We start from the raw sequence: 20,887 nt of genomic DNA on the forward strand, positions 1-20,887 counted from the left end.
ATTTCTAAAAACTTACAATCAAATTAAACATTTTTATGAGGCAAAAGTGATCCGATCCGAGTACGAAAGTATCTAGATCAAGCACTTAAAACCTAATTAAAAATATTTGAATACAAATTAGATAACTAAACAATTTTCAAATCTCGCAGACATATAATCTACTCGAATAGCTCGATAGATGATCCAACGAGCTCACGTTGGTTTAATTTCGATGTCATTAAGGCACTTAAATGCTAAAAGAATAGTTTATTACCAAGAGAATTAATACGGATCTTCCAATGGAATGTTTGGCCTTTTTGGATGTATTTATGAAGCATGCCTAAAAGATTATAAATGCTTGAAGGATCCTCGATCTCAATAGGACCACCACCTGAACACTATCTGACCATCGTCGTTAGATCACCAACCAACCATCGACATCAAACCTTCACTTGACTATGTTCGACTACCATCGTCGAACCACCACCATCATCAAATTATTGTCGTCTGATCATATCATTGAGCCACTATCATCCCCTAATTATGATCCTTTGGCTATCCACCAACTACGATCCTTGAACCATTATCCCCTAACTATGGTCCTTCGATAATTATCACAATGTATGGTCACCCGATAGTCCTAACTATGGTCGCCTAGCCACCATCACATGACTATGGTCCTCTAATCATTGTCATTCAACTATGATTCTTCAACTACCATCGCCCCAATATGATCACCCTATTATATTTCTCAACTATGGTCCTCTAACCACAATTGTCTAATTAATGTTCTTCGACTCTTGAGTTGAAAATCCATTTTAGACTTTCTACGTGTCCTTAAAAATATTTTTTGATGTTCTAGGCTTAATTTTGATAACCCCAAAGCCTAGCAAAAGCTCTAAAATTAATTCCAAGTAATGAGTTCGAAGCAAGTTTTTTTAATAATTTTTAATCTGATCAACATGTCGACTATTAGGAAGGCCATTATTATGATTAGGGATACTTGATTCACAGCCTTAAGGGGAGATCTGCATAGACATCACGACGAGTAGTCGCATTTCACAACTTTTTTTAAATTAAAATTTTGCAATGTAAAATTTTAAAGAACTAAATGCGTATTTGGATATTGAAGACTCTGACTTCTGAAAAAATGGGAGCAACTAATACATCATCAAAATTCAACTTAATCAAGCATAAATCTTGATGCATATTTAAATTACAAACTTTCAGAATCAAAATCATGACATCTAAACATCGATTCTATAAAACTTATGATAAAACTAAATGTCTTGACGAGTCAAACCCATCAATACTTAAAGTAAATTTGATCGAAGTATGAGTGAGTCTAAATCAAGCACTTAAAATATAATTAGAAACTTTATGATGTTAGTTAGAGGACCAAATCTCGCATGCTTATAATTAAATCGAGCATATCAATGAGATGAATCGAATGATCCTAATCTCTTAATCGCAATATCATTAAGACACTTAAATATTAAAAGAATGATAAATAATCAAAGTAATCAATATATGTTGTTTGATAGAGTATTTAATATTTTGGCTACATTTATGGAGCAGGCTACTCTTGAAAACTATAAATAAAGCCACTATCTATATGAAAAAGGGCTTTGGCTTGAGATTTAAGAGCACTAGCGCACTTAATGAATCCCCAAGCTCCATCAAAGCATTACTCAACCAATACAATCAGACCAACTTACCTGGTCTATGATCCTCCAACCATAATCGCTCAACTATGATACTCTAACCACCATCTCCTAACTATATTCCTTCCCATTGCTTCCCAACTATTGTACTTTGAACACCATCCCTTTGCCACAATCCTAAATCACTTGACAATTGTCCTATGATCATTGTCATCCAACTATAGCTCCCCAACCACTATCGTCTAACTACAACTCTCTGACCACCATCTCTCAATAGTGCTTCAATCACCATCACCAAATTATAATCCTCCAGCCACCTCTGCTCGACTATGATCAGGGTCCTCTAACCATTGTCCCACACTTATAATTCTCTAACCACTACCACCTTATTATGGTTTCCTGAACACCATCACCTTACTACGGTCACCCAAACATCATTGTTCCACTGCGCTTTTATAACTCCACCAATAAAACAAAACATCAAGCCTTTATCACACTATGTAGGGTCAACTAGTAAGAGTCAAATTCTCATTTAAATCTAATAAAGAAATAACATTTCTAATATTTTCCAACCAATTTTTTTAAAATCTACATCTATATGTCTTAATATAAGTCAAATATAATAGATCTCTTGTGCTTCTGTAACATCCCAAGATTAAATTTTGCAAGGAATGTATGCCTATTTTATCCCTTATTTATACTACAAGAGCTTCTTATTTCATTTTATTAAATAAAATCAGTGAAGGCAATGATCAATCATATCCATTTATCAAAATATATAATTGTATTCATTCCTCAAAATTTAATTTATGCTAGCCAGCAGATCTATCACTACATCAATCTATCTTTCAAAACTCCTGACTATAAAAGAATGAAATAAAATACAAAAAACAAACAAAACCTAAAGATTCAATTTGTCTCACTCCATTAGATTCTAACCCCTTCTTAAAATCATGTAAAAATCATAAAGTGAGCTAATAACTCAATATGTTATCAAAACCTACAACTAAAAGACAATAAAAATAGTATGCATGTAGTCATTAAGTCCAAAATAATATAAATTTATAATTGTAAGAAAATATAGCAGTCAATGAGAACTAAAATAGCCATGTTAGTGCTTATTATGTACAATGTCACTTCATATGAACAATAGAAATCACTATGTAATATAATTCAAAATTAATGATCAGTAACTATATAACAAATTAGTATTTCATGTATTTTCCTATGCTCATCAATTACAAAATAATTTATACAATTCTTTATATGCATGTCATACATAACATAATGTTTTAAGCATCAATCTTATTAATCATATCAATCTTATATGTAATGTCATATATGTATGCATATCATATAATGTCAATATCATATATAATGCACATCATGTATATTATATGGTTTGTGTAAATCACAAGCCCTTATATTGATCTTATTAATCATATCATATACTTGTATCAGTTATGTTCTCTATCATGTACATATCATATCTTATCATGTCATTTACATAATGTATTAAGTATGTTAATATCATATGCATGTATAAACAATATAAGCAAAATTGGACATCCAGCTACATGTGTTTTTTTATTATATATATTCATATAGGTCAACCTTACAAGAATCAATCTTAATTATATCAATCTTGTTTTCAGAAATTAGTCTCATAAACATTTCACAAGTTATGTTACTTTTATGTAAAAAGTCATCACTTTCTGACCGTCAATGTATCATATCATATCGATTAGTCTCTTTATGCCTCCATGTTCATATCACTTAGGATTACACCACAAACTTTATTTAAAGGGCAGACAATTAGTCCATCCTCCTGTATATAATAACATGTCTCCAACCAACCTAAATCAATCAATCATTTTCAACTAATCTTTATTACTTTTACGCATATTTCATATCATATGAAACATAATAAAAAATATCTTATACACTCAATACAACTATTATTATACTCATCAATGTAATATAATATTCCAAAAATGCATATTGAATTAAATGTACAATATATATATATATATATATATATTTCATGTCTAAATGCATTACATTGACTATCGATTATTTATACTTAATATTATTCTACTCATTTTGATCAAAATGATAAACAAAATCACCTTGTGAAATATCTCAATAACTAGTCAAAATACTAAGGGTAATAATATCTACTACAAAGTTATACGGTTTAAAGTCACTAAAATAAGAGATATTATATTTTAATCATTTTTAAGAGAGATAAAATTTGAGAAATCAAAATTATTAAAATAAAAATAGGAGTTAGGTTACCTATAACGATCAGATCACTTTTCCCAACTAAATAATAGACAAAAACGACATGGAGCAAGCTTTTTCTCTCACTCCCCTTTTCTCTCTTCTCTCCTTCGGCCAAGCAATGATGAAATGGGGAGGGATGCTAGGGTTATGATTTGATTAAATGGATTTAAATATTTTTTATAAAAATATGAAGTTTTAAATCCAGTGCCGCGATGCCCAAGAAACTAGCACCCCTGCACCCAATAAATTCCCCCAAAACTTGAGAGCTCAAAGTCAGGGCATCGAAGCACTCTCTAGACCAAATTCTAAAATTTTGGAAAAATGAATTTGGTGTCATTACAGTTTCGCTTATCACAATTACCCGACTACAATGATTTGACCATGAACATATAACTACCAATCTCCAACTTCCTTGATTAATTATGGTGATTTGACCACTATTGCCCGTCTATGATTCTTCAACCATCATCTCTTAAATAGGATCTCCAAATAATTATAACCCAACTCTTGTCCCTCAATCGCCATCACCTTACTATAATTTTTTAACCAAAAGGGATAAAATTTCATTAATTATAAAAGAAAGATACAAGCAAGACCAACAAAGGACAAAATAAAATTACAGTTCTACAAACATAAAGGAAGAGACAACAAATAGTGAAGAAGGCAAAAGCAGTCTGGTTCAGTCATTGGTAAGAAGCTTTCTGCAACCACTCAGAAGTTAGACATGGACCATAAAGAAAGAAACCACATAGATGAAGACGCAAAATGGATAAACAAAATCTCACATCCCACATAAATGCCACCAATCATAAGAAGAGGAAGCAACCATGAACATCTAACTGCCAATCTCCAACTTCCTTGATTAATTATGGTCATTTGACCACTATTCCCCATCTATGATTTTTCAACCATCATCTCTTAAATAGGATCTCCAAATAATTATAACCCAACTCTTGTCCCTCAATCGCCATCACCTTACTATAATTTTTTAACCAAAAGGGATAAAATTTCATTAATTATAAAAGAAAGATACAAGCAAGACCAACAAAGGACAAAATAAAATTACAGTTCTACAAACATAAAGGAAGAGACAACAAATAGTGAAGAAGGCAAAAGCAGTCTGGTTCAGTCATTGGTAAGAAGCTTTCTGCAACCACTCAGAAGTTAGACATGGACCATAAAGAAAGAAACCACATAGATGAAGACGCAAAATGGATAAACAAAATCTCACATCCCACATAAATGCCACCAATCATAAGAAGAGGAAGCACCACCAATGGTTGCCATCAAGTCACAACAGTCCAGGCGGTGAGCAGAAAACCACCACATCATTGCTCGAACCACCAACAACCGCAAAGGCAAGCCCCCAACAACACCAACCAAACCAATCTTCTGAAATGACCTTACCATCAAAATAGAGAGCAACACCCACAAAAATCCAACGAAACAAGCTAGCCCCAACAAAGTAAAGCACAACAGAAAAAAGAAATCAAAATCTAAAAGGAAAAAAAAAACATTTCTTTTGGGATTTACAACGTCTATGCTTACCAATCCTTTAAAAAAAATCATCCTCAACAACTTGAATAATATTAAATCAAAGTTATCCCGAAAATCCAAATCATTCTCATTAGTTTCCTCCCCACCAGCTGAAGAATTGTCATCATCTAACCAAGTCACCATGCATCACCTCATGATCCCTCGAATTACAAGCAAGGTGAGCTAATAAAGCATCATTAAAAATAACAAATATAAGCACATCAATAAGAGACATCAACATTTTTTGCCTCAAGTCCACCACCATCAGAAAAAGAAGCACTAAAATGAGCGGGAGAATCCAAAGGAACCTTACCACTCTTAACAGGCAGAAGCCCACCCATAGGGCTAATAATCTCTCGGTCCCCAGGGTCCAGAGGGTCAAAAGAATCAAAAACCGCATTTTTACCATCACCAACAACAACATTAGAATCGGGAGAAGTATTAGGACTAGCTACCAAATTGACTAAGGGTTCAACTCAGAAACCTCAGCAACACCTTCATTAATTTCAGAAAAAGAAGCCACATGCAAAACAACATACATCAAAAAACATATCCCCTCAACAAGAGAAGCAACCTCAATGTTACCATTTCTTTTTTCCATAGCAAGAGCACCATCCACACCAATATTTCCATTAACCACAACCTCAATAGGACAAACAGGATTTACATTAGGAATAAAATTTTCCACAGGACCAACAACATCCACATTTTTTACCATAGCATTAACCTTCTCACCATAAATATTATGATTAACCAAATCCGTCACTGGAATAGAAGAACGACATTCACCGGACAAATGATCAATCAAATTACATTGCGCACAAACATGAGAAAACTCCTCCAGCACAACATATTGAACATAACCAAACTTTTCAAGACCAATCCAAACTTTATTAGAATATTTTTTATTAATGTCACGCTCGACTAACACACGCGCAATTAAGGGACGGGAGCCAACAAAGGTAGCATGATCCACCTTTAGCAAACGGTCAATAAATATTCTAATCCGTGAAGAATACAAGGCAAAAAAAAAAAAATTGGCCACAAGTTAGGAAATGATATCCAAATAGATATGATAGGAAACTCCACACCAATATCAAGAAGAGGAGACCATTTGGTCAACTTTATTTAACAATTGCTAACAAAATATTATCTATGAGAAAAAAACTATTATAATTTAGGGCATTCACCAACATAATCAACACATGAGAATGATCCAATAGAGTTCCTGAGAAATCACTTTTAAACTTAAGAGCAAAGAAAAACTAATTTAGATAATTATTCAAACTAATTTATAATCTAGCTCATTAACTTTCATAATTATTAATTAGAAAATTATTCAAACTAATTTAGATAACCTGAATTATAAGTAAGCACTATTATAGTTATATATAAGATACCAGTGTTGAACAAGCGAAAGAAAAAAAAAAAACTGAAGATCCAAATTGAAAAAACAACCTAGAGAATAATAGCACACAATAAATCATCATATAATTCGCGCATCATAAGATTTACGAAATCCACGAAATAGCATAAAGCAATGTGAAAACTATACTTCACAGACAATAAATTAATTACCACAAAAAACTAATTTGGCAAGGTATAAGCCCAAATCCTTTTTTTTATACATAAGCCAAAATCCTTGTTAATTCAAAGTAAAATATTATAACTAACACTTCATATGAGATAACTTTTAAATAGTAATTTTGTTTGAGATAACTTTTAAATACTATTTTTTTACTAGTTTTGATAAATTTTTATACTAAAAAAGCTGTTGTAAAAATTAATAAAAAAATTTTCCTAAACAAAACCTTAGGCTTCATTTGAGATAGCTTTCTTTTAATACAGCAATCACAATTTTAATTTTTATACTAAAAAATTGTTTTAAAAAACAGTAAGAAAGCCATCCCAAATGAAGCCTAAAGTTACTTTTTATACAATAACTTTATAGAACAATAAAAAATTATCCCAAAAGCCTAAATTCATACAAGTTCTTGATGGATGTCCAAATTGCGTTAGAAGATAATTATATTTAAGCAAAGTATTTCAAATGACTTGAAATTAAATAAAAAAATATTAACAATATCTTAACGTTTTTAACACATTTTTTATGAAATATACGAATAAGAGCAGACATATAAAACAGCATCTATATCATTCGATCATTCTTATATTTTTTGTATGTTGAATAGATGAAATTTGCTGAAACTCAGTTGCATATTATTCTTTGTATGATAGATCACAATCAACTGTGATGTGTGATACTGAGTTTAAAGGTGAAATATAAGGGTAGATGCAATTATGCAAACACAAAATTTAAAGAAAAATAATCTCCAAAAGAGGAAATTATCATATCATGTACCCGCTCGTCTTGGAAAAATTATTTTGTGCGAACACCAGACCGTCCAGAGATAAATCAGAGCGCACCACATCACCTGGTACACAACAAGTACACAACCGCGGTACACAACAAAAGTATGACGTGGCGCATTCTGATTAGTCTCAGAATGACATCCATATCCACACAATGATTTTTCATCATCTTGATAGATATACATGAATATGAAAACTAGTCATACAAGATAATTCTCTTCATCCACCAGAACAGTTGCCTCGTTGCCAGCCCCAACATTCATCAAAGGGATGGTATCATCATCAAGCAATGTTGGCAAAGGGGAATCCTGTTAATAACTAATCAGAACTCAAATAGCCAATATAATCAATAATCATAAGATAACTGGAACATAAATTCTGCTGTAAACTAAGGACTTATGTTCAAGAAGTACAAAGGTAACTGGTAGAAGATGCCCCAGTAGGAAAAAATAATAATAACTGAGACAATAGAATTTGTGATCAGCCCATTCGAAAATCCTCCAAAAGGCTTCCAAATTTTCCTGCTTCTCAACCAATTTTTTCTTTGATACAAGTTGATATCTAGCAAAAGAGCCTTTTCATCCCTAGAAGAGTTACTGAAAATTCTATTACTTCTTTCTTCCAAATCATCCAAAGAGACACAAACACGAATAAGAACCATAGTTGTTTAAAACTTTCCTCGATATGCTTGTTTTTCTACAAAGTGAAAATTAAGATGCCAACCGGAACTTTAATACAAAAAATCATTTTAATTCTTCTCCGAATCTTAATAGTAACCCAACAGTTAAAAGAACAAGTGAGTCTAGAGAACATGGCATCTTTGGGACTCCATAAGTAATGTCTTACTCCATCTCAGTTCTAACAGTAAAATTTAAGTGTACAAAGAAAAGAGTAGAACATGGCATATTCTATTCCAACAAACAAACCATCCTACAGCGATCAAGTTGAATTGAGATGTTTTTCATCTAAAAATTATGAGTTGAGATTTAATCGAACAATTTTGGTTCCAAGCATAAATATACAAATCCAGAAATCTGGAAGTACAAGAAATGTCATCAATCCATATACTTTAACCAAAACTTGAGATGATAACTATCAATGCCGACCTCTCATTTGATGTTACAACAAAAACAACAACAACATCAAGCCTTTATCCCACTTCATGGGGTCAGCTATATAAATCTTTTTTCTCCATTGTGTCCTAATAAAAGTGAAATTCTCATTTAAATCTAATAAAAAAATGTTATTTCTAATACTTTCTAACCAAGTTTTATTAAGTCTACCACTACCTTTCTTAATATAGGTCTGATCTAATACATATACTCTTGCCACGACTTGGTCCGAAATATCAAATTAGTGAGACAAAACAAATGATCGGACAAATAAAACAATTCTTTCAATATCAATAATTACTCAATAGACTAATATCAAAATGTAACTGAAGAACTACCAAAACAATTTCATCTAAAAATTCTATAAAATCTTTATGGTGTAGAATGTTCACCATTAAAAGAGAAGCATAATATTAAGTTAAGTGTTGCAGAGATGAGAGTACTTAGGTGGATGGAGATGCTTTTAAACTATGAAATATGGTCTCAATGCATATTAAGAGTAGGAAATGCTATCTTTTATTTAGAAGATAGGGCTTACAGCTTGACTTTGAGGCTAAGATGTCTAACCATGTGAGTATACAGAATGTTGACAAAAAAATGCAGATTTAGTTATCTGATCCTTAAGTGAAGGCTTTCTACATGAAACACACTGGCTATGTATGATTATTTTCAAATTTAGGAAAACTTGGCTTCTTGGAAGGAGCCATGCAATTTTTTCTTTTTATTAGAAAAACATTAAGCATAAGATTGATTTTATGTTATTTATATTTTAATGGGTAGAAATCTTAATTTTGTCCTAAGAGCTTATCGCATCAAACATGTCTAGGCCACTACTTAGCAAAAGCAAATAAGAAATCTAAAAAAAGCATGCATTTTCTATTGTGCAATCAAGTAAACAATCAAAACATACTTCTATATCTATAATCAACCAAAATAAGAGTATCAATGTCCAAATTATTAAAATAAGAGTATCAATGTCCAAATTATTACAATCAGAATTGACAGCTGAGTTGCCTACCATTATACAATCTACTCAAATTTATTAAGGACTCTACTTGTCGGGGTCTTCCAGCTTTGGCTTCTAGGTAGGTCTTGAGCTTCAGCTTCGATAGGCTCAACCTCTTGATCCACCTTTCGTTTAACTAAACCCCAAAAGTTTAAATATACATCATAAGTCTAATCAAATACAATTTTAAAAAGAAAAGACTCGAGTCTGCAACACAAGAGATTAGGAGCATGTATGTATATACATCACAAAAAACACATCCAGAATTGCTTAGCATTTGAACTGTTAAGCTCCTGCTTCTATCCTATTGGTCATGCCTTCTTGGGGTTTTAAGTAGCACCATTTAGCAAGCATTTTATTTATGATTTATTGCACCCCTTTTTGGACAAAACCACCTGCAAGAAGAATATGTATATATATATATATACCACTTAAAGGCAAGTGCTCATAATGCAGATAATCCAATGGGCATCACACCAAAGCATCAATCACATGCGCAGAAAAGAAAAATCTTAATCTAGCATGCCTAGGGGCCCCCTAAGTGTGTGCGGCTCTATGTCATGTCACGCTAAGGAAGGCGTTTTTGTTTTATTGAGAAAAGAAGACTTAATTTTGGCTTGAAGAAAAGAGGGAGAAGAACATGCAACTTTTGGAGTCGTAAGTTGGAGGGGTGGATCAATGAATTTTGCCGTAAATGAAACATGACTATTTACCAAATTTGTATTAGGTAAATAGGAGAAAACAACATGCAACTTGCAGGTTGCAAATTTGAGGAATCTCTTTGAGTACTTAGTGTTCAAATAAAGAGATATACACTCACTTAATTTAGGCTATGCGAATGGGAAAGGAAGACTAGGATTTAGATCCTAAGTCCAAGAAAAAAGTTTACTTGTTGACTTTTTTGCTCCAACAAATGAAACGAAAGAACCTAGAATTGGGTTCTAAGTTCAAGAGCCTTGTGCAATGATGATGTTGAAGTTTTGGAGGCCTTCAAGCTATCATGCAAAAAAGGAAGGGGAGATGATCGCTTGCTGATTTTGTGTCAACAAATACAAATTTGGGATGAACTTAGGATTTTGATCCTAAGGTTTTATGATTCATGCAATGAAGTGTTTTGAGAGTTAGGATACTCCAAACCATCATGCATGAGAGGATGGATGAATGTTTTTTTATTTTGTGTTTCAACAACTAAGAGGTGAAGATGATTGCTTGTTAATTTTGTGCTTCAACAAGCAAGAGGAAATGAACCTTGGGTTTTGATCCTAAGATTTGCTAATGCTCTTTTAGGCTCTTTAGAGGTAATTTGGGAACCTCTATGTGAGCTTAGAAGGAAACAAACAAGGAATCCATTTGTTGTTTTTGTGTTCCAACAAATGAAATGAAGAAACTTAGAATTTAGCTCTAAGTTTGGGAGCTTGTGATATGATATATTGAGCATTTTGAGATAATCCACAACACCACACACAAAAAAAGATCGTTGATGACCTTAAGAGATGTTAGGCTTCATACAATAAAATATTTGGAGCCATGAGGATGCTTCAAGTATCATGCATAAGGGAAGAGTAGGAAGAGAACTTCCTACTCTTCTATGAATATTTGGATTTCTTTGGAGAAGGGAATATTGATTTCCTAAAGCTTCTAGGAGGTCTTAAGATCAATTTTGGCATGATCTACAAAGAACCTAGGAGTGTATGCATGATGCGATTTATCATTTCAAGAGTTGAATTATGTGTTTCATTTGATTATTCATTGCACTCGAACCTTTTAATTTACAAATTGCACTAATCATACTTAGATGATTCCAACACACGATGGGGTATGATCCATAAACCTTTGAAAGCTACGGAATATCTCATCCTTTGCTTTACAAGCATTTAGGAATTAAATGAGCATGCTTACAAATTTGTAAACTTTAGATAAATGAGTTATTAGACAACCCACTATGTATATATTTTAATCATTTCATTTTTACTTTCTAGTTTGGAAATTATATAAATAGGTTGAAAAAATTCTAAAACATGAGGGTTCATGGGCGTTTGAAGGCCTATACTACATCTAGAGTTTAGTTTAGAATTAAATGAGCCTATTTAGTCCTCTTCCAAAATTCCACAAGTTGAGGATTGTTTCAAGCAAATGATTATTATTGATTGAATGCTCTAAATTTGTTGGAGGAAACAAACATGAGCTTGATTGAACATGGACATTGTGAGGTTTACAACATAGACCTTTGAAAGTCCATGAGACACAAAGACTTGACATCAAAGATATTCATTTCCAACCATGGGTGACGGTATTGGTTGGCAACATGATGCTATTTCATGCATTTGGAGGTGTAGGATACCAATTCAAACACCCTACACACATCAATGTCCTCCTTGGGTTCTCATATGAGAGAAAACAAGCGAAAATAGTTGGATTTCCACTATTTTATGGAGAAGACAGCAAATAAGGGATTGATTTTGGGTTTGGAAATTAAAATATGAGCTTTATATGGACCTATGGGGTTTGGAATGTCAAACACAACCAACGGGCCGATAGACTTAGGTTTCACTAAGATCTGAGGAATTTTACCTTGCTAGGTTGTCACGGCGCCTACCACTATCCACTCGCCTTGTCAAAAGCTAGATCGAGGAAGAAAGCTGCTTCCCAAGCCACTCCAGAAGATGGATCTGCTGTCCAAGGCACTCCAAACTGCTGTCTTCATTGTTTGGCCACTTCCGGGGGCCGATTTTGCTGTCTTGAGGTTGCTGGCATTGGTAGAAGAGGAAGAAAAGAGAAGTCTCTAAACTCCCCTAACTCCTCGTTCAAGCTCGACCCAAAAATAGAAAAACAAGAGTATGTCCAGAAGTCCTGCACAAGGATCACTTTACGGGCTTGAATGCGCACAGTTCTGGATGCCGCAGGCAGGGATGCAGCTATGGGTTACTCGGCTTCGCTCCTTTTACTGACCTGGATGGCCCACATCCAGCGGATATGCACGCGGGATGGCTGAGATTGCCACTTGACCCAACATAAACTGCACGCAAGGACCTCCCAGATATATGCGCATGGTGTCTCCTCCTCTCCTGATCTCCCTTAAGGGCAGCCCGTCCACTGCTTGGCTCGACTCCAGGTATAAACGAACAAAGGTGCTCGTCTGCTCCACCTCTGGCTCTCGACCTGGGATGAACAAAAATAGTAGGCTGAATGCCCTTCCCTCCAACTCCAGTTCTCTATACAGGAAACAAGGAGATGCCTACCCAACACGATCTTCTGCCGCGATATCCTAATCTTCTGCAGTAGAAATCAGGGGGAAAATACCTGTAGCAATCGGTCTTTGAATCCTGGCCACTATATCTAATTTCCTGATGAGGGAAATGATTAGAAAAGGCCAAGAAGTCAATTCAGCCTATTTGGATTAAATTAAACTTGAATGTGGTCAATTGGGCTGAAATTAGGTCCAAATTGAACTCAATCTAAATCAATTTGGGTTCGATTGGATCCGATCAAGCCAATTTTGTGAATTAGGATTGAATCGGCTTCGAATTGCGTCGAACCATCAATTTGGTTCAATTCGGACATATTTTGGTTCAATTCGATCAATTTGATATTAATTTCATAAAATTTAATTTAATTCAGGTTCAATTTGAGTTAACTTACATTCAACGATGATCAATCGAGTTGATGGAGTGCGATCAAGCCCGGTCGAACTCGAATCAGCTCGATCGGGGCTAGATAAGGCTTGATACGAAAATATACGTCAACGCCTTTGTCACTTTAAGACCTACCCAATAACTTGTAAAATAAATAAGTACTAAGAAATACTCATTGCATATGTATATGCATAGCTCCTCTCAATCACATTTAAGACCATAAAATATTATTGCCAAATATATTTAGATCTAATCAAGAAGTTACAACTGATTAAATTTTGTTTAAATACTAAATTAATTATTAATTGTCTTCATAGATTTTAGGCTCATTACATTTGTCATGTATAACCAGAATATTTCGACCCAACCATCGTACTCATTAACACCAACTAGAGCTGACATTATAATAAATAACACCAAACTCAGCATCCATTCCAGCGTTGCCTATATTATTTTAATTCTAGGTGCTATCATCTGAGAACTCATGAAAAGATGCACAAAAAAGAGTGATTGTAGGATAATAAACAAGGCAGCTGGAATGTAATATTATATTTTTGGGGAAATGATTAATGTCATCAACAAGAGAAAGAACTATATATCCTCCAATAAAGCATCTTTGGCAATCCCATACAAAGAAGTTTCCAGAACTTAGATAAAATCACCTCCACAGCATCCAAATTCCAGCAGCCGAAAGACAAACCATGACTGCCAATCTACGTTAAAAGCTTCTCTTAAAATACCAATCCATGTTAAAAGCTTTTCTTATATAATAGAGGTACTAATATTCTCACTTCAATTATTCTACATATCTGAAAACTCGTTAAACTTCATGCAGCCTACACTGACAAGAGATTAAAAGATTTATAACAAAAAAGGACTCTAGTTTGATGAATGAATTGGTATAGAACCAATCTCTATTCCAATACCAGTTAAAAGCTTCCAATATATCATTCTTCCTAATTTTTAGATTAAAAATGTAGATCAAACCAAAATTCAACAGATGTAACTTCTCTTCTAGCACTATAAAAAAAAAAACATAACAAATATTTCCCAATCTTTTAAAAGACAGATAATACCATTTCTATTTTCACTTACTAGATGTCCCTTTTCCGAACATTTGAAACAGGTAGGAGCATACCTCCGTCAAGGAAAAACATTAGAGAACAGGACTAAGGCTGGATGAGTTACTCCAATGAGAATTCTTCACCATCTCAGCATATTATTTGCCTAGAGCATGAGCAGCAACATGCTTTTTCGAGACTCTTTTCCTAGAGGTTAGCCTACCCCATAGCAACACCTTCATTCTTTCTTACTAAGCCGTTAAAAATATTAAAAAAATCGCTACCATAATGAATATTTCTGACAAGAAATCAAACTGATTCTTTAAAAACTCGTTATTTTCCTAAGAAAATATTCTATCACTTTCTACACAATTTCAATACATCATAAAGAAATCCCAGCTGAACTTGAAAGACTATCAAGGAGTACTTCATTTAGTTGTTGATCCAGTAATGCCTTCTCCCTCAAAGTACCGTTTAGGCAGCAAGGAACATTTTCTAACAGTCCATGAATACTGATATAAAGATCAAAAGTAGAAAACAAACTAAGAAGGCACCGCTGGAAATTAAATACAAACAGTTCTTGAAAATTTCCAGTGACAACTCATTGCCAAAAATCTGGCTGCCAATGCAGAAAATAGGATGGGAAACATGCAGTGTTTGCTCGGTCTTATAAACTTTACATGGTTTAAATTTTAGCCTGTCCAAACTGGAAATTAAATAATCTACTTAACTATTGTTGAAAAGACACATTCAGCCTTTATGGCCCACAAGCAATGGCATTCATTAAGGAAACGAAATTGACAAATTTTCTATAATCATAGGTAGGAGGGCAGAGAAAGTAGGCATCCTGCAATAAAGAACAGATTAAAACTAGACGATGAAAAACCGCTTCAAATCTTAAAAAAGTCTCTAGCAAAAAGTAGTTGGTGAATTTTCAATAAGCAGAGAATGCTAAATTTAGGGGTAGAGAAACAAGTTCCTTGCTTGCAATCGAATCAGATGTAAATAACAAGAAAAATTTCCCATTTCAAATTTACAAAATTTGAATATAATTGCTATCATAATCATTAGCATTAAGCCATCACCCCAAGTATTAATGGTCCGCTTGATGAATTCTTCTCCACGGTTCATTTATTTTATGTATTGTGTGGTGTTAATTCTACTTTATAAAAGTCCTTATTCACACTGCCTAGCCAAGTTATCTTGGTTTAAGGTCTTCTCCTTCTAGGTTTATCATATTAGTTATGTTACCCAGCTTTGGGTAATATCTTTGATTTTTTCTTTTAATCACACAAGTTTGCTTTCTATAATCTAATTCAAAATAAGAAATGCCCCTACAGCCTCTACAACATAAATTATTTTCACAATATCATGTTTAATTTTACTGTACATTCATCTTAATATTCTTATTTCTACTCTACTGCAAGTGTTTCCGTTATTGCCCGGCACTAACTCATACAACATGACCAATCAAAATTTGAACTTAATGCTAAACAGAAATTCTGCATTTTGCAAGCAAATTAGGTAAACAGTTTTCAATCTACATCAGCGTTTGTGATGTGCTGTAGCTACCTACAGGCCTTCAATTTAAAGAAAAATCTTTGAAAGAAAAAAAATTTAGAAAACAAATACCTTCTCTTGAAGAAAGAGCCTTAACTTTACACCCTTCAGTTTAAAAAAGCTCTCACAAAGAACCTTTAGCCTGCCAACCTAGTTCATGGCCAATCATATACATCAGAAAAATTGAAAAACGTTCACAAAAAAGTTCTCATATGGATGTGCACTCACTGTATCCATTCTAAGAAAAAGCTAAATATGCTGCTTTAAATTGTAAAGGAATGAAAAGAAATTGATGCATTTAGGGAACAACAGCAAGCGCTCGAAGCTATCCACAAAAAAAATGCCTTCTTTCAAAAAAATTGTTGACTTCTAAATGCTCTAACATCTCAGATATATAGTCTGCATGTTATGTGAAAAGTCAGCTGATCTTGCCAAATTCAAAGATTAAAAGTCCTCTAAAAGTTGTGTCTTATAAAGAGAGCAAGGCCATTGGAAAATTCAAAAATAGTGTTGGTTCTACGAGAACGACAAAATCTTTTTCTAAGACTCAGCTACATGACCAAGCATAAGCAAGGAACTAAAAAAATACAACAACAAGCCTTTATCCCACTACATAAGGGGCAACTACATGAATAATCCTTTTTCTCCATTGTGTCCTATTAAGAATCAAATTCTCATTTAATTCTAATAAAAAATGTCATTTTTTATATTTTCTAACCAAGTATTTTTAGGTCTACATCTACTTTTCTTAACATAAGCCAAATCCAATACATCTAGTCTCCTAACAAGGTCATCGAAAGGCCGACATTTTATGTGGCCTAACCATCTAAGGCAACTCTCTAATTTTATTCGTCACTAGAGCTTGTTTTCACATATATGCTCGTTTCTCATTCTATCTCTAAGTATAAAGCCACTCATCCACCCGAGCAGCATTATCTCTTTAACGATTTTATGCTTTTCTATTAATGACCAACATTCTATGCCATAAAGCATTGTAGGTCTCACCATCATCTTAAAAAATTTTCACTTAAGTTTATGGGTGCGATGCATTCCTCGCCCTCAACCATCCAACTTGATTTCTACTAATAATATCCCCATCTATTACATCATCGCTTTGAACTTTAGACCCGAGAAATCCAAAATGTGAACCCTTTTTAATGACTTGATCACCCAATGTCACAATCCCACAATAGATCTATTACTACATAAATTATACTATATATATTCGGTTTTAGATCTACTAAAACGAAAATATTTACACTATAAAGCTAATATCCATAATTACTTTCTTTAACACTACATAGGCCCCTTTATATGCAATCCAATTTTTTTAGCTTTTACGTCTAAACTAAATTTTATAAGAAAGCTTCTTACTTTTGTTCCTTTCATGCACATTTTGATTTCACGACCAACTATTTTTATAATAAGGAGCTTTTCCTTTTGATTCTCCAATAACATACATAATATTACTAGCTACGTTTTCTACATGACATTAGCTTCCCAATGAATAAATCAAATCTTAAGATCTTGAATCTTACTCTAAAAAATATTTTTATTAGCATTCTTTAAATACCCAAATCTAATCATAAAATAATATTTTACTTTTTTTTATTTTCCACCCCTTCATTTTAAAGTCCAAAATTAATAAGCGATGTTAAATACATAAATTTTCACTCGAAATGACTTTACAACTTATGCAATCTAAACAATCTATTTCTCTTATAAGAAAATAATCAATCTAAACTTTATTGTATATATATTCTTATAAGTAATGAGATACTCCTTTCTTTTTTTAAATAAAGTATTAGCAATTACAAAATCAAAAGCTAAAGCAAAATCTAATATGGTCATACCACCTTCATTAGTCACTCCAAACTCATAATCAACATAAATGATTTTAAAATCTTCTACCACTCAACCAACATGTCCATTAAGATCTCCTCCAATAAAAACTATTTCTACAAGAGATATCATTTGTATTAATTATTCTAAGTTATTCAAAAATTTAATTTTTTAACACATGTCCAAACCTAATTCAAGCGCATAAACACATAAAATTAATAATTTTAACATCAACAACAACTGTAAAATTATAAATTATATCTATAATTATATTAATTGCTACAACATTATCCTTCAAACATATTTATAATAACACCTATACTATTGCTAGTACTATTCAAACCTAAATACCATAGTTTAAATTCAAATCTATCAATCGCCTTGGCTTTTTCCTCAACCCATTTAGTTTTCTGAATTCAGCAAGGAACTAAAGAATATGATGCAAAATTATACTAACATTGGAATACAATTCATATGTTAGAGGTATTATATTATCCTTTTTCACATAAAAAGGCGGCCTTCCGACGACCCGGTTAGGAGGGTAGAGGTATTAGATTTGACTTGTGTTAAGAAAGGTAGGGGTAGACCTAAAAAGACTTGGTTAGAAAATATTAGGAATGACCTTTCTTTATTAGATTTAAACGAGAATTTGGCTTTTAATAGGACACAATGGAGAAAAAGGATTCATGTAGCCGACCCCACGTAGTGGGATAAAGGCTTGATGTTGTTGTTGTTGTTGTTGTATTGGAATACAATTCATATGCTGTCACAACGCTAAATAAATTGATAAAAAAGAAATTAAAGGCACATCATATTTAAGGCCCACAATGATAATTACACCAACATTCATGTTCATAAAATATTTCATCTCAAAGCCAAAAAAAATATTAAAATGGCTTGTAAGACCCACCAAACTGAACTATATTTCCTAAAAAAGGGGATTTGCTAAGGCCATGTTTGGATGTGTTCACTTGCAGTTGTGTTGTCTACGTGCTTTAATTTTTCTGCAATAGATATTTAAGTTAAGAAGTATGGTCAGTAAACCTGTTCTTGTTTTCTAATTCAGAGAACAAGATAGTGTTTACGGGAATTATGGAAAAGCCCAGCCATTCATCTCTTTTCCTCCCATAAGCATAGGTTGCATCATTGCATTACGCCTTTTCCTAGGGTCTTCATCTCTAATCATAGTTGTGTCTCTTTCTTCCCTTCCATTCCCTTCCCCTAATCCCATTCATTGTTATACTGTTTTGACCCCACTTTCAGTGCATAAGTTCTATAGATCTGAACTCTATGATACTTCTTTGATATCATTGTCTGCCCAAATATTTTTTTTCTGTTGCACATTTTCTTTCAGATCTGATTTTTTTATTTAATAGAAAAAGTTATGATTGTTTGGTCTAGACCATGCGGCAGAGGCTTTAAAATATTTCTGATATAATAAAATAGTAATTTAAAGTAATTTTTTTAGAAAGTAAATTGGATATTAAATAAGATACTTTCTAAATATTTCGCCCCCTTATGATAATTTTAGGATCTAGTTCGAGGTTTCTCATTGGCACAATCCCTAATGATTAATTACTAATCTCAATCCCAATCAAGATTTTATAGTTAAGCCATCCCGAGTTGTCATGGATTCCAATCACTTAGTCAGCAGATATAGTTCTCAACCTAATCAAAAGATTCTTGTCAATCATGGATTTTGTTATCCAATAGAGCATTGTAGGCATGTAGTAAAGCTTGCCAAAGTAGTCAACCTTGGCTAAAAAAAGGCTTCATACCCCATTGAGCATCTTATGGCTCACAACTCATGGGCTTAGCTATTGGGAAACATTCGGACTTAGGTCATAACAATAATAGAATGACATCATCAAACTCAAGCTAAAACATGGTTAAGGGGAACATGCCAAGTTCTTTTTGACAAGATATTTTTTATTGAGGTCATACAGATACACTTGATGTGAATATTAGCTCTTTGCAAACTTTGTTCAAACCTAAGTTTGTCTCCTTGGAAAACTAGTGCAAGTGATGAATGGATGGTTGCTCTAAAGCATAAAGCAACCAACAATTGCATCCGCTTTTTAGTTTTCACAGTATATTTTTGTTTTCTATTATATTATTAACAAGGTTTGAGTTTGAGTGGACTTAGTTTCGATAATGATTTTGTTTTAAATATGTCACATCAAGAAATGAGCCTGGAACATATTTTCCTTGGAATTTGAGAGGACCTTTTATGATAAGATCCCCTTGATTATGATATTCAAATAATCAAACCCAGCATCAGGGAGAGTTCATTGCAGATGGAAACTTGAGCCATTTGCAAATGCATTGTCATATATTTTCTTAAAAATTTACGAATGGAGTTACTACCACAAAATTGCGATAAATTAACCGGTTCAACTAGTGAACTTTTCCGTAGGTGACTTTTGGTGATTCGTGGCTCATGCAAATTATTAATTATTTCTAAAGGTTCGAGTCCTAAGGTTGGGACTAACAGCTTGACGCTATAAGAGTGTTTTATGGATGCCCTGTCATATTATAATTTCAAAGTATGCAGTGTTCAACAACATATATAACACATGGCACACATTCGACATGCATCCAACATATGTCAAACATGCCAAAATTATAATAAATAAATGACAAACATGTGTATCTAATATGCAAATTAGGTGTCATAGGTTAGATAAAATAACGATGATGGGAATAGTAGAGCTACAGAAAATTGAAGGGAACAAGAGGCTTTTGATTTTGATATAAATAAATAAAATATAAATTTAATAATTAATCACTTTATATTGTATCTTTTTATAATACTTTTATTTTTTACAAAAGACAA

General features: G+C 33.1%; 1 protein-coding gene across 3 annotated transcripts in view; it reads right to left on the bottom strand.

Annotated features, from left to right (window-relative positions):
• Window positions 1–7,603: 7,603 nt before the first annotated feature.
• The window catches only part of LOC110116287 (tubulin-folding cofactor E), a 71,809-nt gene continuing 58,525 nt past the window's right edge, over window positions 7,604–20,887 (bottom strand). The window contains exons 14-15 of one of the 3 annotated variants that reach the window (XM_028694952.1): window positions 16,282–16,359; window positions 7,604–8,146 (exon numbers count right to left, since the gene is read on the bottom strand). In XM_028694952.1, coding sequence (XP_028550785.1) covers window positions 8,039–8,146; window positions 16,282–16,359 — 186 coding nt within the window. In that variant the 3' untranslated portion in view covers window positions 7,604–8,038. The remainder of the gene's footprint in view (window positions 8,147–16,281; window positions 16,360–20,887) is intronic. The other 2 variants (XM_020849809.2, XM_028694951.1) reach the window with 2 other exon arrangements.

This window comes from Dendrobium catenatum, unplaced genomic scaffold (assembly GCF_001605985.2).
Source record: "Dendrobium catenatum unplaced genomic scaffold, ASM160598v2 fragScaff_scaffold_601, whole genome shotgun sequence".
Classification (NCBI taxonomy): domain Eukaryota; kingdom Viridiplantae; phylum Streptophyta; class Magnoliopsida; order Asparagales; family Orchidaceae; genus Dendrobium; species Dendrobium catenatum.